This window comes from Ambystoma mexicanum, chromosome 7q (assembly GCF_040938575.1).
Source record: "Ambystoma mexicanum isolate Mex_15411 chromosome 7q, UKY_AmexF1_1, whole genome shotgun sequence".
NCBI lineage: Eukaryota > Metazoa > Chordata > Amphibia > Caudata > Ambystomatidae > Ambystoma > Ambystoma mexicanum.
In genome coordinates this window covers 789185311-789208208 of record NC_090941.1, presented here as the reverse complement: position 1 = coordinate 789208208, position 22898 = coordinate 789185311, and the positions used below count along the sequence as shown (strand labels likewise).

Genomic DNA, 22898 nt, shown 5'->3' with positions numbered 1-22898 from the left:
CATCTGTATCAAAATGGAGTTTAGAGTTCGCTCTTATGAGGGTCCAATCAATTTCAATTCGCGAAAAGGGAGAGCGGTAGAGGTCAGCATAATAGTCATTCCAGATTTTTTCCGGGATTGGGTTAATTTGGAAGGCGCTTTGCAGCGTACCGACCGCCTCATTAAGGAGAGACCATATGCCAGCGGTAGTTTTAGTAAGGCATTGAGACAACATTTTTTCTCCGTCTCTCTGGTATCGCAATGATCTCCTTGACCTGCACCAGTTCTTATACATTTGTTTTAGATTTTTTATCAAATTGACATTAGTGGGTGTCAGGTCGAGTGATAAATGTCGGATATCTTTGCGTAATTGGGCCTTCTTTGTTTTAAGCTCCAAATCAAACGCATGGAGATGCTTGATAATATGACAACGTCCACCGTTCCCCCTGGTGCTAAACATTTGCATAGAATGGATGTAACATCCTCCTTCGTTATTATGATACGGCCCAAACTCACTTTCCAGGACTTTACCAAATAACATGAGTTTATGATCCGACCATCGAACACGGTTCCCAGCTTGACTAATCTCAACAAGTTGCATATTTTTTTTAGTTTTTAGTTCTGGAAGATCAAACCATTGAGCCCACTTCCAGGTTAGGCACAGTTGATTATGATCACTGATGTCATTTTCGCATATCTCCAGAGATGTTGAAGCATCCATGAGGGCATGGTTGGCATATATATAATCTAAGTGTGCTCGCAATAGCTCTCTATGCCATGTTGCCTTGGGGGGTATGTCTCCATCTATGATGCCATTAAGCATCATGAGGTTCCTCTCTTCCATTAGGTGTATCCACTGGGACTCATGGGATAAATGATTCCCGGGCTTAGATGGAAGGAGGTGCAAGTTTAAATCACCTAGAAGAAGTATATATTTAATAGTTATATCCATGGTTAATGTGTCAAGTATATCAGCGATATGTGCAAAGAATAGATCTGCTGATAGATGTTGTTTTCCCCAATATACATTGATTATCACAGTTGTGCCAGTTGACCTTGATAATTTTACAACTTGGATATAAGGGGAGGAGGTTTTGCAGGAAGTGATGCGCAAATGTAAAGATTTCCTTATGGCGATCAAAAGACCCGCCATAGGTCGACCAAACATGTTTTTTATTGCAGGAACCATAGAAATGTAGTGTGTGTCCCAAATGGGTTCCTCAACAAGCCAGGTCTCCTGCAAGACAACAATATCGTAGGCATTCAGTTCTCTGTTGGATGTATTTAGAAAATGCCTATGTCCACGTGTGTTCCACGATATCAACGAAATGTCTTTATCAGACCTGGATTGTTATGAGTTTCGCCTTTGAGAATTCACGCCCCTGCTTGTGATCGCATTAGCATTTGCCTGTGGAATTTCCAGGGTGTTGGAGTAATTCTCTGATAATGAGGTTACTTCAGATGGCAATGTTTGAGCCAAATCTTGTGAAATGAGAAAGCCCAAGGCGTAAAATTCTGATCTAGCTTGCCAAATGGCATTTAAGGTAATTCCCGATCGCATGAATATTCTAACCCTGGATAGATCATTATGAGAAATAAATTCCACCAGGTCAATGTCTGTGCTCGATAAATCCTGTAAAGAGGACACCTCGGCACAGCTGTTTAGAATACTCTTGCGATTTAGATCATATTTAGGAAATGGTTGAGGGCGGCATGATACTATCAATCGATGGCAGTGGGCGTATACGCTATGAGTAGGGTTTTGCTTACTATAGTCCTTTTTTCGTGAAGTCTCAAATTCAGGCACATGTTTATTAAATCCTAAATCCGAGGCATCGGATGTTTTAAAGGTTTGAGAGGAAGGCCTTGTGAATGTTGACTCATTTCGTTCAGTCATCGGACCTTTTAACAGCTGTGATACATCTGGCATCTTGTTCAATGACTGCTGAGACAGTAAGGTGTGACCCAGGGGATCCGAAGAGTGGTGCAGATACTGTACTAGGGCAGCTTTAATTTCTTCCAGCAGTTCCTGCCGATCGGGAGTTTGCCCCACCACGGTATCTTGTCCTTTCGGATTCCTGGTTTGAATAGAAATGTCTTGTTGGGTCAAGTTTGAAGGTACCGCCAACACCGCTATCTGCTGTGAAGGAACTTTTCTACCATCACATTGCATCTCTTCTAGCGTTGGACAAGATGTAAAATTGTTTTGGGATTGAGCAGCCCACGGCAAATTTATATCAACAGGCAATTTGGAATGAGTAGAGGCCTGAGCATTTATAACAGAGGATGTTGTAATTTGCGCAACGTGTAGAGCTACTATTCTAGCAATCTCTTGGCGTATTTCTTCAGGAGAAAGAATAGACTGAATAATGTCATCATTCCGAACTTTTATATAGTTTTGAGGAGTTGTGTCTGACATTAGCGCCACTAGTTTAGTCAAGGGTTCGTGTTCTTGAGGGCATGTCATCGTAGAGTTCTGTAGAGTTACAGCCGAAGTTGGTTGAGTTACAACCATGGACGATGGTTGTACTGTAGGAGATGGAAACAATTTAACAAAAGATTGACCCAGATGTGGAACAGCTAGGGCCAATGGTTGTTTTGCTGCAGCCACAATTGATGTGACCATGGGCTGATTCGATTGAGTTACTGTAGGAGTCGAAGACTGACCCGTGTGGGGAGCAATTAACTTAACACACACCTTCTTTGAAGGAGGAGGCTTCGTGATTTTTCGTTTATTTAACATACCTATTTTTTTCCTTTTTCCCTGCAGGTTAGGAACTGTCTTGCCCATCAAGGAAAATGGGTTAATCACATTGCTAAATGGGAGCTGGCCAATAGATGGATCTCTGTCAAGCTGAGACACATCTACTGGGGGCTCCTGAGGCGGCCCCCCCGTCTCACCGGCATTTCTTGTAGTTCGTATTAAGATTGGATTTTTGGAATTTCCCTTGGTGCCCACTTCCTGAGACATGTCCAAACAGATCACTACTGGAGATGTCTCCTTTAAAGTACCAAGTTCCGGTTTTGGAGTTGGTTTTGGGCTAGCCACAGCATTATTTAAGATAACTGAAGGCCCTTCTGTTCTTGGGATTTTCAGCAGCTCTTGTTCACATTGTGTCGATCTTTGACAGGTATTGAGTTGTTCTGTTTGCGAGGCAGTGCTACAGGCTGCTGGTGATTTTGAGTTCAGGGTATTCAAATTTGAGTCTCTTCCTCTCATCTGTACTAGATCCAAACTATTTGATTCCTTATTAAGCAATTGTTGTAGTATTTGGGACTGCACATTCATCTTACTCTCCAAGACCTCATACAGCCTTGCTATTGTTAGCAGGGCAGTGTTCATGGCGCTCAGTGTATTATTGAGCGCCGGGGCTTCTGGAAAGGAGGGACGACCAGATCTCAGCCCGTTGATAAAAAAATTATTATTATCTGAGGGCCGTACGTCAAATCTTGAGCCTCTTGGAGTCGGAGCAATGAAGGATGCGGAATTGTTAGATGGATCACCTTGAGATTTATCGAACAAGGCTGGAGACTTAGATAGTTCATTAATCGAAGTTCTCAATTCACCCACTACAGATTCCGCATGACTTACCGTCACGTTAGGCGAAGACATTCTTTTTTGAGTAATGACTGTTTTGTCCTGATCCAACTGGCTTAAATCACCTGTGTTGGAACATATATACAATACCTCACTCAAATCAGTACAGGTGATATTCGAGGAACCAATAAAACTAATCATGTCCTCCTCTATTTCACCTGTTGCGATCATTGCCTCGTGGGCAGCTCGCAATTTTTGTTGAGCGGGGACTGTGCCAAGTGGTATAGGTTGTGCCAGAGATGCAGTGGCTTCAGTTAGATTTGTTTGTTGAAGGGTGGACGGCTCGTTGTTACTGCATACAGCGAGAAGAGTCAGATCTGAGGTCTCTTTACCCAGCACTACTGTCGACACGTCAAGAATTTCTGTCGGCAGCGCTTCTTGGGTACTAGTAACAATAAACATTGAGTGTTGTAAATCCTGATTTAGTAAGGAAGTTGTTCCCGAGTTCATTTGGGCTACTACTGTGATTTGACCTATTGTCGATTGAACTTGTCTAGGGTCAGTTTGTGGGGAACAATTATTTAGTTCACTGAGTGGGTTCTGAATAATACCGTATGACGCAGAGTTTTGCGGCACTAATGAAGGTTGGTCCCTCAAATCACAATTTAATGGATCAATCGTGCAGAACTGCCGTATATCAGAGGTTAAGGAAGTGGATCGTGCTTTCTTTCTCTCTAAACCTCCTAATTTGGTTTTCAGAGATTGTGGTGTCATTCTTGTTTTTTCTACATTAGCTGGATGATGGTCTGGCATGCCTGACTTCAGGGTATAAATGCCTGAGGCCATTAGTGTATAATTTCTTTTTCTTTTTATTTTTAGTTCTTCCTTTCTTCCTCTCCAATTCCCTTTATATTCCAACCTATCACCTTCCCCCTCTTCTTTCCCTCTTCAGAATAAAATAACTGTAATGATTTATTAAATAAATAATTAATAAAAACGTACTAAAGATCAGAATCACAGTGAAATAGAGAAGAGAGAAAAAAAAAAGGAGAATAAAATTAAATACAGTGGAAAATAGCACAGTAGTGTTGCACCTATAAAATTATATGTAAGTTTTCAGCTAAAAAGGCAACGTTTTACTGCATCATAAGCATGTTACCAGTAATTGAACGAGATTAAACGGTAAATTGGATACCGGGACACAGGAAGCACCGCACCTGAGCGCGCACAGCAAACAGTACTTTACGAGCTTCACAGAGCGCTCCAATAACCACAGATTTCTTTTTGGTGCACCCTCCAACCCCAACCAGCCACGGACAGCCACAGACAGCAGCCCTTAGCACCAAAGCCCTTTCGCCAAAAGAGCCTGTGTGCTCTGTTCTGCATCTGCTGACAGCAGGATTCTATTGTCTGTGAATTTCAGCACCCCTAAAAGGCGAAGATCGTTGAAGATTCCAGAAGGCCATCGGGCCTACTTCGCGCCCTCTGACCATGACACAGGAGAAGGAGGGAAGACCCCTCTTCAAGTCCTGTAACAAGCACAGGCTATGGAATGTGTTTGTTGAAGCCCCTTCAATGCCTGTACTGCCTGCATCCTGACCAGAAGGAAGGGAAGTGCGAGATATGCTGCAGATTCTCCAAAAAGATGACAAAGGGATAGGAACAGTAGACTAGCGCCGTTGCTGAACGCCAAGGCCTCTGCCCCATGCTCCGAGCAGTGTCGTGCCTCAACCAGGACTGGCCGGTCCGAGGAGTGGTCTTCTAAGTCCTTTGAGGGTGCCTCATCCATGGGGGCCCAAGACAAGGCCAAGAACTGCAAGTCTGAGTCCAACAGGTTTGCTGCGGAAGCGGGTCCCAAGGCGCAATCGACATCACCCTCCGCCTCCATTATCAGCCGGCAATCAAGCTACTCCTCGAAAAGGAAATCGCCCAACCCTGCTCAACTGTGGGAGAAGCCTGAGGAGCCGCAGATGGAAGAGGGAAGAGAAGAAGGCCAAACTGCCCAAGACGGCCCAATCGGCCCAGGATAAGACTTTGCTGACGATAGAGATGGTGGCTGTTGCTCTCATGATGGCTAAGGGGGCCGACCCTGTGAAGGTAGCCTCTGCAGCACAGAAGGTACCCCTGCCCGTGAGGCTTGAAACCATTGCAGTGACTTTGGCAAAGTCTGCTGGCACGCAGGAAAAGGGAACAGCGTCTCAGAACCCGATTCTAGCCCCTCAGGGTGGAGAAAGGGGGTGGTGTTTGAGGGGGCAAGGATGTCCCGTATCAGCCCTCCCAGGCCGTGGCCCCAGCCATGGAGGTCTCATCCACTGACAACGAGGACCTAGAGACCCTACACATGGTCCACGAGGATGTGGAAGAGGACGACAACGATGGGGACTAGTGTTCCAATCACGCCAGCTCAGCCGAGGGATGTGGCTCTGGACATCCTGTTGACCCGCCACACCTTGGTGTCAAAGATCCAGAAGAGGATGCCACAGGGCCTGGTTCAAATGGTCCCCCAGTCCCCCGATCAGTCGCCAGCAAAGAGGAGGCATCATCTAACGCCCCCATTTCAGCCTCCACATCCGCGTCAGGCTCCCTCTCCCCCAGCGAATCGGAGACGGCCACGACAATGACGGATGACAACAAGGATAGCGTGGCAGCGGGCGGATTTCTGCACCCTAGGGCGTCCCCACTGTATTCCATGATAACCAGAACCTCCGAGCTATTCCAGCTTGTGCCCAAAGAAACCAGGAAGGATGGTTTCTTGTACCAGAGGCGCAAGGCCAAGAGGAAGACAATTATGGCAGTGCCCCTTCTGGACAAGGTGTGGGAGGAGGTCCTAGCTCTCATGAAGAACCCTTGCATGGCTCCGACCAAACAGGATAGGTTGGAGAAGAAGTACCGGTGCCAGAATCCGCACCCACAGGCCTGAGGTTGCAACCATCGCCAAATTCGGTGGTATCGGCGGCCACGAGGAAACGGTTGGCTTACCCATCTTCAGTCCCTCCGGACCGCGAGGAGAAGGAGATGGTCACCATGGGAAGCAAGGTGATTTACACCCCAGCGTCCACTATCAAGGCGACCAACGCACTGGCAATCCTAGCCAGGTACGACAGGGAGCTGTGGTACAAGCTGGGCCCGATTTTGGAGTTCCTCCCCGATGATCAGAAGGAGACAATCGCTCTCTACCAGGAAGGGGAGGAAGCGTCGGATCACGCCATCAAGTGGCGTAAGAGGTTGCAGACATGGGGTTCAGGCAAATGTGGAAAGGTGTCTGCCTTCATCAACAAGGCTGGATGAAGGCCACAAATTTCCACCAGGAGGTCCAAGCGAAGGTGCTGGGCATGCCCTTTGATGGAGATAACCTATTTGGGAAAGTCGTCGACGAGTCCCAACAGGCCATCAAAGCAGATACGGAGAGGGCCCGTTTCCTGGGCACCTGCCAGCAGCAGTGCTCTTCCTTTTGATCCTCCAGTGTAAAGTTGAGCAGGTCTTCCAAAGGTTTCTCCTAATCGTACCATCGGCCTTCTAGATCCATGACTGAGGAAGCCTACAGAGGCTGTTCCCAGGCCTACGGTGGCAGAGGACAGCGTCGCCGTCGTCCGCAGGGCAGGACAACAGCGCCAAAGCAAGCCTGAACTGACCAGGACATCGGGCCCCCACTTGTGCACCCCGTGGGAGGCCGGCTGCCAAAGTTCGTCAGCGAGTGGGAAAAGATCACCACTGATGGATGGCTGCTGGACGCTCTCGCCCAGGGACATACGCTGGAGTTTCAGTGCAGGTGTTCGGATTCCATCGGTGGCCCATCAGGAGCAGCACATCCCTCAGCAGGAGGTACGGGCCATGCTGCAAAAAGGGGCGATGGAGCTAGTTCCCCGGCGACTCCGGGCCTCCGGAATCTGTTCTAGATACTTCTTGGTCAGAAAGCAGACCGGGGGCTGGAGGCCCATTCTGGACCTGCGATGTCTGAACAAATACCTAAAGTCTCGAAAATTCAGGATGGTCACGTTACAACACGTGCTCGGCTAACTGGAAAAAGGAGACTGTTAGGGAGAATTCTCTGTTTAGGCTGAATTTCCTAACCTAGTAAGTCCCCCAGCAGTTTTGCTGGATTTCTGGAGTTTGTTTTTTTTCTCCTGCCAAGAGTGAGACTCTTTTCCTCACACTCTTTGACATGATTTGAGGGGTTCCTTTGACTGTTAATGTGTTTTATGGGCTATGGGGTCTTTTACTCCATAGGGTCTCATGTGTTTTTACTATGTGTTACACAGCACCCTCAGTGCAGTGACACAGGGGTGTCATAGTGGCACCCCACCATAGACTCCATACCCTGGGACTGACTACTGTCTCCCAGGGCATGTAAAGTCACCATTGGCTTTTACTAGTCCCAAATTATGAACAGAAACCAGTACAATCCATCATATTGTGGACGTACTGGTCGGGCAATTCGATTGCCCCGGGGTCTGTTATTCGAGGGGGCACGTCTCCGTCCCCCCTGATCGAGTTTTGGCTGGTGGCAGTGGATACTACTTTTTATATTCGACCGCAAATATATCTCTATAGGATTTTCCCATTGTTCGAGGCTACCAACTTTAAATATTTAATTCCTATAGCCTCGAACATACCGCTGGGTTATTTATTTAATATTAATTCACCGGTTGGTATTTTTTGCCAGAACTCGATTCTAAAATGGCGTTTGTGTTCTCTTCTGTGACTCCAACCCAAGTCGAGCCCTTTGTTCCACTTTTTGGCGGGCTTCTCCACAGAAGCCTCCAAAAGTGGTGCCACTCTGTCTGGGTACCACAGGGGGTGTGGGAGGGGGTTTAAGCACCCTGGACTGAGTTGCCTTGGCAACTCAAGTCGCACTCTTGTGTGATTGGCCCAAGTGGTGAGCCGGCCGGCTCACCACTTAGCATGTTTGATTGACAGCTAGGCTGAATGAATGGGGGTTTCTTGCATAAAAGCAGGGCTTTTGGGACTGGAACTTCAGAAGTCGCCACAGGACCTGAAAATCCGAAGAGGGAGAAGCTGAGCCGACCTGCAACAACGACACCACCGGTGGAGCTCTGCTGAACCGTCTCGCCACTTCCCGATGACAGAGGAGATCTTCTTGCCGGAGAGTCTCTTCCCCTTGAGCTGGTGGGGACAACCAGTTCGCTTTCCTTGTCGCCTACCGGGACGTCTAGTGGTCGAATTGCCCGTGCCAAGCACTCCGGCAACCGGATAGCCACTTATCACTGAACCGCGAATAAAAGGACCGCTCCTTTGAATCGAGAAACTCCGCAGCTGGTTTCTTCCCTGGCAGCACTACAACCTCCTGCTTTCCTCCCCGACGAGTTCTTCTCTTCTGCCGGACGAAACACCGACTCGCAACCACTGCCAGGAACAACTGCCCCCGCTGGAGTGTTCTCACCATTTCAAGGTACTGTGTCCGCCTGGCCTCCCTTTCTATAGATTGCTACAAGGTGACAGTAAATCCTTAACCTTCTAGACTGGGCTGGTCTCTTGACCATCTAACTGGTCCTTTTCTTTTGGTCCAACTCCTTTCTGAACCTTTTCGAGACTCTTGTGCACTTTTCAACCGTGTGACCTTGGACACATTTCGTTCTGATCCTCTTAAAGTGGATCCGGCTTTCTGGAACTCTAACTTCACGGTTTTATTCTGCCTTCCTCTCTTGCTGTGTTCTTTTGAAAGTGTTGGGATCGTTTCAATTTATGCTCTGCCTTTCTCTCCCTTTTAACCGAATGATTAGAGTGCCATCTGCGTTAAGTGCTCACCGCTGTCTGAAAATAAGTGGTGCTTTACTTAAGACTTGTCTAATATTCTCTTAAGGGAGTGTATATACTTGAGTGACTGTGTTTTTGAACTTGCTTGATATTGGTGCCGGTGTGTTTTTATAGATGTGTTTTTAAATAATTATATACCTTTTACACCAAAGCTCTGGTCAGTGTTTGCTTGTTCTACTGTATTTACCTGCCCTATTGTGTATGCTCTGTATACTGCCTAACTCTTCTTGAGAGAAGTCTGACTGCTCAGCCACAGCTACCAGGTAAATCTGGGTGGTGCAGACTGCTACCAATTGGGTTTACTGCTAACTCCTGTAGTCTTAAACCTTTTGCAGTGGTCCCTAAGGGAACTGCACAGGTTTCTGCCTAACCGAGACTTCTTGACGTTGCTGGACCTGGAGGATGCCTACTTACACATCCCCATTCACAGGAAACACTGAAAGTTTTTACGCTTCGTAGTGCAGGAACAGCACAGCCAGTTCAAGGCCCTACCTTTTTCGCTTCAAATCGGCCCCCGGAGTGTTCACGAAGTGCCTTGCACTAGTGGCGGGCCATCTATGCCTACAGGACATGCACGTATAGCCATACCTGCACGACTGGCTGATTTGCGCCCGCTCACAGGAGCTGGCCCAAGGACACATGGATACAACTGTCCGGATACTAACGAATCTGGGATTTTCCATCAACTCTGCTTGTCGCCATCGCAGAATGCACACTTCCTAGACTCAATACAGTGTCTTTCCTGGCGTCTCCCTCGGAGGAGAGGATAGCAGCCATTCTGGGGAAGGTGCAGCAGCTGTCTACGAGGACGGCCACGGTGTGAGCCATGAAGTCATTGCTGGGCATGATGTCCTGCATCTACCTCGTCCGGCTCTGCAGGTTGCAGATGCAGCCCCAACAGGGATTCCTGGATGACCGCTGGATACAGGTGTCCAGACGATTCACAGACAATCTGTCGGTCAACGAGTTCCGGCGGCCTATAGTATGGTGGTGCATCTGCTCCAACTTCACCCAAGGCACAGGTTTCTAGACCCTGCCATACCAGGAGACGGTCACCACGGACGCCTGCCTAGAGGGATGGGGCGCGCATACCGGACGTCTGCGTGTCAGATGCCTGCGGCTGCCAGAGGAGAAGGATCTTCATAACATCCAGGAGCTACGGGCTGTGTTCTGGGTCATCAAATCGTTCCTCCTGTCCCTGAAAGGCAAGGTGGTAAGGATCTTCCCTGACAACACCACCACCATGTTTTACATCAGGAAACAAGGCGGCACCCGATCCCCCAGCGCTTTCCAAGGAGGCACAGTACTTGTGGCTTTGGCCCGTCGGACTGGGGATGATCCCCATCCATCTTCAACTGGCGGGAGTCAAGAGCACCATTGCAGACTTGCTCAGCAGGGAACTGTGCTCCTGCCACAAGTGGGAGCTTTTTCAGGATCATGTAGACTGCATGTTCGCTGAGTGGGACATGCCCCAGATAGATCCGTTTGCGACAGCGACAAACTCCAAGTGCAAGAGGTTTGCCAGCAGGTTCCACCAGCTGAAGAGCCTGGGGACGAGTTCTCCTTTCTGTGGGAAGGTCTGTTCCTGTACGCGTCCCCCCCCCATTCCCTCTCCTGCCAAGAGTCATCAACACACTCAGACGATGTCTGTGCAAGATGATTCTCATTGCCCAGTCGTGGCCGAGACAGATTTGGTATCCGGACATTCTCAGTCTGTCAGCACCACCCCTGATCAAGCTGCCGGTAGTTCTGTATCTTCTCACCAGGGAAGGAGGCGCAATCCTGCATCACAACCCAGGAGTTGCTTGCATACTGCAGAGAGTTCCTCGCCAAGGCCAGAGCATCGTCGACTTTGAAAGTGCTACAGTCACTAGTGGAAGTGTTTCACTATGTGCTGCCAGTCGCAGAAGATTACCCTGCTCAGGGTCACTGCCCTGCAAGTTCTTCCATACTTGCTCTCCTTCACCAAAGCCAGACTGGCACACGCTTCTATTAAGGTGCATCTGGCGGCTATCTCCCGCTACACCAGGTCTCCCGGAAGATCTTCACTCTGGTCTCATCGACTCGTCAAGGAGTTCCTCACAGGACTTTTTCGATCTTTTCCGCTGGTGAAGGCTCCTGCCCCAGCGTGTGAACTCAACGTGGTTCTGACGAAGCTCACATGGGGCCCCCTTCGAGCCTATGCATCAGGCCCCTCTCGTTCTGCTTGTGGAAAACGGCTTTCCTTGTGGCCATCAATTCTGCCAGAAGGGTGGGTGAGATCCAGGCTCTATCCTGCAAGCAACCATACCTGACTTTACAGAAATTGAGGGTGGTGCTGTGGACACACCCCCTTTTCATGCCAAAGGATCAGTCACAATTCCACCTCAACAAACCTTTGGTGTTACCTGTTTCTTTCCCGAAAACTTCGTCACTGGCTGAAAAGGGTCTTGCACTCTCTGGTCGTTGCTCGTTACTAAATGTTCTATGTGACACACATAAAGAGTTTTCGGAAGACTTCAACTGTTCGTGAACTTTGGTCCTGTTCGCATGTAAACCTTCCCTCTGACCCCTCTGCGTGTTTTATTGATCATACTGCCACTTTACGTGCATACCATAACTGAAGATGGCGGGGCTTAGAGCGAGTACTGTCATTGGATGGGGGCAGTATGACCCAGAGGACAGTGATTGGTTTAAAGGAGAAAGACAGTTTGTGAGTGATAGTGAAACTGTTCATTCTTTTACCGAGGATTCCTAGCCTGATGACAGGGAATATTCATGAGCATGTGAATCCATGCCAGACCCATGCTGGAAGACAATAGTTAAAGGTAAGTAATTTGTTCCATCTATCAGGACCCCTCATATAAGAGAATATGTGAAACTCCTTTAAGCTACCTGCCCTGTTTTCCTGTCCCTCGGAACCTACTTGCCATATTCTGTTCTCTTCAAGGTTTGTCTTTCATTAGGTTGCAACAATGCTATAAAAGTCTTAGTTGTGATGTCTGATTTGAGCTTTTTAAACATGTTTTACCTTCTCAGGATCAGCAGTACCCAAATAGTCGGCTGTAAAACAATAATTATTACTTTTTGAAATTATGCCACTAAATGTGTTTTTTATATTCTGTACGATCAGTTTTGAAAATGTTGAATTTTTACTGTAATCGTATTATTTCTAGATTTTACCACTGTTTCAAGAAGCTGAAGACAAAAACCGTTTACTTAGATCTGTAGCAGGTGGAGGCCTCGAATCAATAAGCAATCTGAGAGCGAAATGGGACAAATTTGAATTAATGATGGAAAGCCATCAACTGATGGTTAAGGAGCAGGTAAGAAAATAGAGCCTTTGACTTCACTATTTCCTTTTGGGATGATTTCTTCTATGTACGCTACATTGTTTCAGTGTTTTGCTGTTAAACACTAAAAGTGACATCCTTTTTATGCATATTTTAGTTAGTGAGGTTTATAGACACACTCCTTTAATATCTATAGATCATTGTTTTATAATGTTCTACTGTCAGGTAACTACCCAAGGTCACACAGCGAAGAAGCAAATGATCATGTTATTCAACCACAGCACAGAAACCTTCACGATTAGTGACAAGCATAAATTGAGATCTCTGCCCAATGTGTCTAATTTTTAGTGGACTATTGAAGCAACTTTCTAGACAGGTATAGTGCAGAAACAGAACAGCAACTGTGATATAATCTGCAAAAGATAAAACACCACCTGTGGAGGTTACAACATTGGAAAATATTAGCTACGTACATTGAGAGAGTAAACTGTAATGAAGTGTGCTGCCTGATTCTAGGCACTTCTGGCGGGGGGGTGGCCTCGGGGGCCGGGTGCATCCCACGCTAGAGGTTAATGGACCTGTGGAAGGTCTGCGTTTGATCCCCATTGTCGCTGCCCTTTATCACGTCCCTAAACCCTGTTATATGGCACGGGGTATCCAAATGAAGTCTGCTGGTGGCAAGCCTTGGAGAAATACACAGATTCACTCTGTGTTTCTCATAGAGAACCCAGAGTCACAACATCATTCTTTTTTACTTGCTTGGAGACTGCTGCCACTCTAAGGATGGAGTACCAGTGGTTTTGCCTGGTTTCTGCTCGAGGGGCCTGGAATGTCTGCAGATTCAATTCTCTGCAAGCCCACCACACTTTACGAACAGTATGACGAGCCTGACAATTCCCTCACTGTCCCAGCCTCACACGTTCCAGAGATATCAAAGATGGCAGACAAGGCCTTTAAAGCCTTTGGCCACCCCACATTTGCTAATATTTGCCCGGGTGAAACGGTATCCACAGACAATCGCATGCCCTCACCAGCCTCAGTGCAAAGTTGCAGACCCTTGCAGGGAGCCTAGCACAGAGCGGATACACCCATCTATTTACCGAAGGACTCAGTGTGGAGAAGGAGTAGGTGGTTGTGTCAGGTGGATAGAGATGGCGAGTATTACAGAGGTTCATGCAGAGATTTTGTAGAAGAGGTTGTAGATGCAAGAAAATACACTGTTGTGTTTTGAGAGGTTAAGGAGGATTTTGCAGAAAATCGATAGGTGGTTATTGAAGAACATTAGAAGGAGGTGGTTGGACAGTGTCAGGAGGAGACTGGTGACATTAAGGCAGAGGTTGAAGTAGGACCCCAAGAGAATGCTGGCAGTAGTGAGTAGGTGGTTGGAGAAAGCAAAGAAGAGGTAGAATAATAAGTGGAGGAGGATGTGCAAAGAAACCTGATGGACAGATCAGGAAGGCATGAGAGGGCCCAGTTTGCCCAATACGGATGCTAGAGGCGGGAGGAGGAACAAGCTTGTGGGGTGACATGGAGGAGGGAGATAGGTGTAGAAGTAGAGAACCCTTGAGGAAGGAAGACCTCATGATCCCAGTTGGGAATGGTGACCAAGCCCAGTCCAGTGGTCTTGGGGATGAGCATGAAGCTGCTACTGTAACATTGGCTTATCTGAGAGACCCTGAGGATCCTCCCATTGAACCAGCAAGAAAGAGGGCTAATTGGGGGGACGCTGTTGTGCCCAACGAGTATGGCTGTCTGAGCGTTGAGCTCCGCATTGGGGAATATCCTTCTTCCGAATAACCCGCTGTGGTGCAGTGAATTCTGCTCATATTGGTCTGACTTCCACACGTGCCGTGTCTGCAGCCACTGGCTGACTCTCAGCCCCAGAGGAGCGATAACTGCAGAGAAATTGCTGCTTGAATATCACTGCCCGATCCTCCTGTAAACACCCGTGCTACGGCTCCACGGGGCACAGCCCACCCTGCAGTCAAATGGCAGGCGCCGTGGGCCTGGTGGGGGAGGGGCATCACTGTCCCAGCCGCGCGCCTCACCCTCGCTGTCCTGTCCTGGAGGCAGGCTGAACAGCCGCAGCGCGGCAACATCCTTGGCCTGCGAAGTTCCCCTAAGCCACTTCTGTGCTGCCCTGGACGGAGCCCCGGCACCAGAGGACATTGCCTCCATCCCACCTCGAGCACTGTCGGCGGGCGGCCCGTGTGGATACCTGGGGACCTTCCCTAACTGTCGTCCAGGCAAACGCCACCGGGCTGTTCTATTTACCGGGAAGTCGTAGGACTGTGTGCGGTTGGGGGACATGTGCACTGGTGCTTGACCCGGCGACCTGGTGCTCCCGCGACTCCCCATCCGCCACCTACCATTGTGATAGTATTCGACTGCGGGCAAGGTAAGATCCGCAACAGCTGCGCTGCGAGTGGTGTTGGAGGGGCCCCGCAGTCAATGCGTCCCGCACAACTGCGCATAAGGAATGGGTGAACTGCAACATAACCCATGCCATATGGTCCTTCCTGCCCCCCTGCTGTAATGCTCTGAGCATCGAGGGCTGCCCGCTTTAACTGCACTTATAACGAACAGTGGGGACAGCGATTCCACGCCACACTGCACAGCCCCGGGTGCCAACCTAACCTTCCCCCCCCCCCCCCAGCCTTGGCAGGCCCTTCCTGCTGTGCGCCTTACCCCTCTCACTCACAGGGGCGAATTGGTGGTCCACATTGCTGCCGGGAACCTGAAACAAGGCAACTACAGCAGCCGGACATGGATGTGGACTCCTCAACAGTCATCGTTGATCCTGTCCCATATACCTTTTTCACTGCTGGCAATTACACTGAACTTGGTGCGGGAAGGCTCAGTTGGGTGGCGTGCTCCTGGACCTGCTGCAGACACCTAGGGGCAGCCCATCTGCATACTACTGTCTCCCTGACTCCCCGGCGTGCTGAGCCTACATGAGCGAACTGTATTGTCAGCGCCCACACACCATTACCAAAGGCTTCAACCAACAGAGGTCTCATCACACAGAGTGTTAGGCAAAGTTTGCATGCAGTACCCTCTGGGAACACTACAAACAACTACAGGTGTAGGCAACCCAACCTTTGGTATAAGCTTGTACTACACAGTTTTGGTAGCGTGTTGAGCAGCCAGGCTTATCCTAAGACGGGTAAATGTGAGCTGTAGTGGAGATACACAAAGATTGACAATTACAGGTATTCAAATAAACTCTTACACTCCAGGTTTCATGCATAAACAATTATTAATGTATCTGGCAGTTAAAACGCCTTCTTTAGAAGGGAGCAATATACTAGTAACACACAAATTCACTTCAATACTGTACACTCTGAGTTTCTGAATCAGACAAGACCCTTTTGGGATGGCCCACAGGCACAACCTACACCCACAGGTGACTTTAATAACTAGGGTGCTGGGGGCATTAATATCTTACTTTCGAGGGGATTGGGTCCTCCGACGTATTCCATATCTATGACATGTAATCACCACAGCTGTGCTGCTTCGGAAACTTTTTCGGCGTCTGCGTCCTACGTCGATGCGCCGTCGTCGAGGACCTCCTCCGACGTCATCCGATGTGATAAGTAGGACGCACGACGCCCATAGCCTCAGTTCCGTTTTTTCCGCGAACGTGTTGCTTCGTGTTTCTCGGTTTAAACGCCTCGACTCTTTGGAGTTCTGTTCTTCTCGGTTCTTCGAACCTGTTCGTTTGTGAAATTCCTTCTGAAGATGTCTACTTCGTCTTCGACCCCGCGTCCGGGTTTCAAGAAGTGCGGGGAATGTGGGTCCAAGATGTCGGTGACGGACTCGCACGACGCCTGCCTCTGGTGCCTCGGGGAGGCCCACGACACGGATGACTGTATCGACTGCCAGTCGCTCACGTCCAAAGCCTTACGCGAACGTAAGAAGAAGTTGTCGGTAGGTCGGGTGTCCAAGCCCCGGAAGTCGAAGTCTGCGGGGCTTTCGACGGATGATTCGAGGGGTGACTCTCCGTGTCATCGTCGGAAGTCTCGTGGGTCTCCTTCTAGGAGTCGGTCTCGCCACTCCTCTGCCTCTTCGAGGCATTCTCGGAAGCGCCGACATCGGTCGTCTTCCAGGTCCTCTTCGGAGGGCTCTGCCCGGCACGTCGCTTACCCCTCCGGCCGTGCGACGCCGGAGGAATGGGCTTCCTTCGGGAAGAAGATGTTGGCGATTCTTGAGTCGCAGGGTACTCAGCCATCCGCGCCCCCGTGTGGGGTCGGTCGTGGGAGGTCGAGAGACACCGCTCGCAAGAGTGGTCGGCACGAGTCACGGGAGAGGTCCCGTTCGGACAAGGGGTCTCGTTCTCGACGTACCCGTTCCAGGTCCCGGTCCTCGACGCGTTCGAGACCGTGTGCACCTGTGAGGTCTTCGAAGAAGGCATCGACGTCTGTGGCGTCGAGGGCGACGACAGGCTTTCTCGAGGCTCTGGCTCCGAGGAAGTCGTCGATGCCGTCGACGCTCAGGTCGTCGAGGGACACGCTCGGGGCTCCGGCCTCGAGGGCTGTGTCGACGCCGCCGATTCTGGAGGCGCTGCATCTGACGTCGACGCCGATTTCCTCGACGTCGACGCCGATCCTCTCGGCGCCGATGCCGGTTCTCTCGGCGCTGGCGCCGATTCGCTCGACGCCATCGACGCCTTTCGTGTCGGAGGTACCCCAGGGCACGGGTGGACCCCCTAGGAAGGCTCTGGTTAAGAGCAAGCACTCTCGAGTGCCTTCTTTTCGCCACCTGGACTATATTTCAGAGGCGGATGAGGATTCGGATGGCCTGGTTCCTAGTCAGGTTCCGGATGACATTGTCTCGGGCCATAGTCAGTTTGACGAATTGAGACAGTCACTGCATGATGCCAGTGGACTGGACACCTCTCCGGAGGTGGAGTTTTGTAGGCCTGAGCCTGGCTCTCATGCTGATTCCTCGTACCGGCGCCTTATGGCTAGGGTTTCTGAGTACTTGGGATGGTCTGCACCCCCAGGGGAGTTTGTGCAGGATGATCTGACGGACATCCTTGATGTTGGTCCCCCAACTGACCCGGTTCTGCCGTTCCATATGGCTTTACAGAGAAGGGTGGCGGCGGCTTGGACTGCTCCGGAGAGTCTCCCGGCGGTGGGCAGATCCTTGTCGCGGAAATACCGTCCAGCCAGTGGCGACCCCTGCTACTTGACCAGGCACCCCACTCCGGAGAGTTTGGTGGTGCAGGCGGCCACGGCCCCGGCGAAGCAGGCGTCGTACCCTACCATCCCTCCTGATAGGGACGACAAACGTTTTGATGGCTGGGCGAAGAAAGTGTTTTCTTCTGGTGGTATGGCGCTTCAGGCGGCCAACTCCATTTGTGCCTTGTCACGTTTCACGCACACTCTGTGGAACTGTGTTGCGTTAGCGGCTGAACATGTTCCCGAAGGGGATGAACGGGATGGTTTCCTTGCTATGGTCCAGGATGGTAAGGATGCCATGTGTGAGTCCGTTCAGTCGGGTTTGGACTTAGCTGAATGCATCAGTAGGTCCATGGCGGCGAGCACCGTGATACGCAGGTTTGCGTGGTTGCAGAAGTCGGGGTTTGCGCCTGATGTGCAGTCCCGGCTCCTCAACATGCCCTTTGACGGTGAACACCTTTTTGGCAGCAAGGCTGACGAGAGCCTTGAGAGGTTGCAGACCTCAAAGGCTGCAGCGAAGTCGTTGGGCGCTGCAGTTCGCCAACCTCCGCCTTTTTGTCCTAGGGGACAGCAGTGGAGGGGTGGTTCCTTTCGCTATTACTCATCCTTCAGTAAAGCGAGAGGAGCTGGCAGTCAAAGAGGCCAACGCAGGGGTACCAGAGGTGGACGACAGGGTACCCGTGGTGCCAAGGCCGCTCGGGCAGTTGCCTCTTTGCCCTCAGGTAACGCCGCAGCCGCTCCCACTCTGTCGTGAGGCCATGTCCCATGGTTCGCCGGTTGGGGGAAGGCTGGCGCAGCATCTTGTAGAGTGGCAAGCCATTACTTCAGATGTGTGGGTTCTGGAGATCATAACCCACGGCTACTGTCTTCCTTTTCGGCACAGGCCTCGCGACAATCCACCGGGGATCCTCTCTTTGCAGTGTCCGGATCCGCTCCTTGCGCAGGAAATTCAAGCCCTGCTGGAGAAAGGCGCCATAGAACTGGTGCCTGTAGCGGAGAGGAACAAGGGATGGTATTCCCCTTATTTTTTGATTTCGAAGAAAGACGGGGGATTGAGACCCATCATGGACTTGCGCGGTTTGAACAAACTCCTCAGGAAGGACAAGTTCAAGATGGTTACTCTCTCTCAAGTCCTCCAGGCCCTTCAGCTTCAGGACTGGTTGGTGTCACTCGACCTCAAGGATGCTTACTTCCATGTGCCGATCCATCCCAAGCACAAGAAGTACCTGAGGTTCGCGGTTGGCGACTCGCACTTTCAGTTTCGGGTCCTGCCGTTCGGATTGACCTCCGCCCCGAGGGTTTTCACCAAGCTCATGGTGGTGGTGGCAGCGCATCTCAGGCAAGGGGGGATTCACGTCTACCCCTACCTGGACGATTGGTTGATCAGGGGGAGCTCTCCCGAGCAAGTCCTGGATCATCTATCGGTCACCTGTCGCTCCCTTCACAGGCTGGGCTTCTCCCTCAATTTAAAGAAGTCCCATTTGACGCCAACACAGCGGCTCCAGTACATCGGAGCAGTGCTCGACACTTCCCTGGGGCAGTGTTTTCCTCCCCAGGTGAGGGCTCTTCACATTCAGCAGATGGTGCACAAGTTTCAGCATGCCCAGACGCTCCCAGCGTTCGAGTTCTTGAGGTTGCTTGGCCTCATGGCATCCTGCATTCTTCTGGTGCCAGAGGATCGCCTGCGGATGAGATCTTTGCAGTGGGCACTCAAGACGCAATGGTCGCAGTCCTCCGGCAGGATGTCGGACTCGATTCAGGTGCCGTCCTCGGTCGCCCGGGACCTACTGTGGTGGGCCGTCGAAGGCAACTTGATGAAGGGGGCTCCGTTTTGGCTTCCCTGGCCGGAGGTGACGATCGTGACGGATGCATCCCTCACGGGATGGGGAGCTCATGCCAACGGGCTGACAGTCAGCGGTCGTTGGTCTCCGTCGGAGTCCAGACTCCATATCAATCTGTTGGAGCTGAGGGCCGTCAGGCTAGCCCTGAAGGCTTTTCTGCCGTCTGTGCGAGGGAAGAATGTCCTGATCCTGACGGACAACACAGTGGCCATGCACTACCTCAACAAAAGGGGGGGGGGCAGGGTCACTTCCTCTGTGCAGGGAGGCGATGCAGCTCGAGTTCTGGGCCCTCCAGCAGGAAGTTTCGATCTCGGCAGTTCATCTGGCCGGAGCCGAAAACGTGACGGCGGACGCTCTGAGCAGGCAGAGCGCGATCTCTCACGAGTGGGAGTTGGCTCAGGAGATTCTCCTGGAGATCTTCGCCCTTTGGGGGACCCCTCAAGTGGATCTCTTCGCCTCCAGTGTCAACCGGAAGTGCGAAAGGTTTTGCTCGCGGGAATTTCCACCAAAAGGAGCCTTAGGAGACGCGTTCGTGGTGGAGTGGTCATTCCCGCTGCTGTACGCGTTTCCTCCAGTCCCCGTCATCCCGCAAGTGCTGCGGAGGTTACGGAAGTTCGGTTCCCGGATGATCCTCATTGCCCCGGCGTGGGCTCGGAGGACGTGGTACCCGGACCTTCTCGACTTATCCATCTGCCCTCCACGTCGTCTTCCCTATCGAGACGATCTGCTCTCACGGGAGGGGGGTCAGGTTCTCCATCCAGAGGTCAGATCCCTCAACCTTCACGCTTGGCTTCTGAAAGGTTGAGGTATAAGGATTGGGACCTCCCTGAGGACGTGATGGAGGTGTTGCTTTCGGCCCGAAGGCCAGCAACAAAGTCTCTGTACCGTTGCCGTTGGCGTAAGTTCTGCGACTGGTGCAGAGTTCAGAATGTGGATCCTTTTGCATGTGACATCCCCATGGTTCTGTCCTTTTTACTTTCTTTGGCCCACAGGGGCTTGCAAGTGGGTACCGTTAAGGGTTACCTGGCGGCGCTGTCCATCTTTAAGCGCTCGTCTGAAGAATGTTCTTACTTTAAAATCCCTTTGATTTCACAGTTCCTGAAAGGGCTCACTAATGTGTTCCCTCCGTCACCTTTCCTGGTGCCCGGTTGGGATTTAAACCTTGTTCTTAAGTTTCTTATGGGTGCTCCGTTTGAGCCTTTACATTCTTGCCCTTTGAGGCTGTTAACTCTGAAAACTGTGTTTTTAGTTGCGGTTACTTCCGCTCGCAGAGTGAGTGAGTTACAGGCACTTTCAGTTAAGCCTCCCTTCACTGTATTTCACAAGGACAGGGTTGTCCTTAGAGTTCGTCCTTCTTTTCTTCCGAAGGTGGTGACGGAATTTCATTTGGCCCAGAAGGTTGTTCTTCCGGCATTCTATCCTCCTCCGCATCCTGGTAAGGAAGAGGAGAGGCTCCATAGGCTTGATCCTAGGAGAGCTTTGAGCTTTTATGTTTCAGGCATGTCCCGGGTCAGAGTGGATGATCAACTCTTTATTGGTTACGCTGGGAAGCGTTTGGGTCAAGCTGTGACGAAACAGACTTTGTCTCGCTGGATTATTTTGGCCATCTCGGAGTGCTACCGCTTGGCGGGTAAGGACCCACCGGCTGGCTTGCGGGCCCATTCTACCAGGGGTATGGCTGCGTCTACTGCCCTGCAGAGGGGTGTTCCTATTCGCAACATCTGTGATGCAGCCACCTGGGCTTCAGTACATACATTTGTACGTCACTATTCCCTCGATTCCATCCGAGCACAGGATCTGGCCTTCGGCAAGGCGGTCCTTTGCTCTGCTATTTGATTGGCTATTCTAAATTTTGATTATAAATTCTTTCCCTCCTCCTTGCTTTTGGTACTGCTGTGGGAGTCTGTCATAGATATGGAATACGTCGGAGGACCCAATCCCCTCGAAGAACAAGTTACTTTCTTACCTGGTAACGTTCTTTCGATGGGATGGTCCGACGACGTATTCCATATCGCTCCCGCCCTGCCTTCCCCGCTGCAGAATTTCTTTTGCGATTGCAGCTTACGTTCCGCAAGGCTTTGTGTCTGACTGGCAGTTGACTTATGTCACACGTTCTGGGGGAAAAAGCTGCAACTGAGGCTATGGGCGTCGTGCGTCCTACTTATCACATCGGATGACGTCGGACGTCGGAGGAGGTCCTCGATGACGGCGCATCGACGTCATCGACGCAGGACGCCGAAAAAGTTTCCGAAGCAGCACAGCTGTGGTGATTACATGTCATAGATATGGAATACGTCGTCGGACCATCCCATCGAAAGAACGTTACCAGGTAAGAAAGTAACTTGTTCGTTGGCATTCAGAACACTCTTAAAAAATGGTAAAAGGCAAAGGTTATTGAAACAAGAGATCACAAATATTCTTAAATAGGCAAATACTTTTAGATCCCCCAAGAAGAGTCATACAATTCAATAGGCTAAGCCAAAGTCAATGGGCAAAAGTCTTGTATAGGATGAAGCACTTCTGGTAAGTAAATGGAAAAGTCTTTGCACAAGTTCTTAGGACTCTTTAATGAAAAGAAGAATCCAATGTAGGGCCACAAGCTGATTAGGCTTGTGAGTTGTAGAAGTTTCAAAGCCACTCTACAGTAAGAGGTAAATTCTCTTTAGCCTGTTTTATAGTACCTTGGCAATGAAGCAAAGATGCAGCTGATGACTTCTGTTCCTGTGCAGCTATGCAGATCTCACTGTTCCTGGGCCTCAGTCATGGGGACAAGAGGGAGGACATCGGGGGACTCCTGCAATGCACTGGGACAGTCAAAAATTGCAACCGACAAACTTCACTTTCAGTGGCTGTTCAGTGTTTCAGCTCCTCTCGTCTACCGCAAATAGCAACACCGCGGTTCCTGGCTGTTGAGATGGACTTTCCTTGCTTCTGGGTTCCGCACTCTGTTGAGGGGGCTCAGGCTTGGACAGTCCTGCTTCTTCAGAGTCCAGAGGATCTTCCAAAAGCTCTAGGCCAGCTTAAAAGCAACGCACACAATCTGGTGTTCCTCTACCTGGCTATACGGTTTCCAGCAGCAACTCTGTGGAAATTCAACCAGCTCCGAGATGGATGTCCAGGTGGCTTACTTGGGAGTTGATTGGTCCCACCAACTCAAGGGGAGAAGTCGTCCTTACAGGGGCTTCTCTGTTGATGCAAACTTGGCGTTTCGGCACTGCAGCAGGGCTTCACCGGGCAAACGAACGCTCCAGGAGTTGCAGCAGGTGTCCTCTTAAAGTTCTTCTTCGGTTCCATCGTCCAGTGGTCGACT

The 22898-nt window shown here is 50.4% G+C and overlaps 1 protein-coding gene across 3 annotated transcripts in view; it reads left to right on the top strand.

The window, feature by feature from the left end:
- The window catches only part of DYNC2H1 (dynein cytoplasmic 2 heavy chain 1), a 3314293-nt gene that overhangs the window by 881200 nt on the left and 2410195 nt on the right, over nucleotides 1–22898 (top strand). For all 3 annotated transcript variants that reach the window (XM_069639013.1, XM_069639012.1, XM_069639011.1), the window contains exon 21: nucleotides 12448–12597. In XM_069639013.1, the coding sequence (XP_069495114.1) occupies nucleotides 12448–12597 (150 nt within the window). The remainder of the gene's footprint in view (nucleotides 1–12447; nucleotides 12598–22898) is intronic.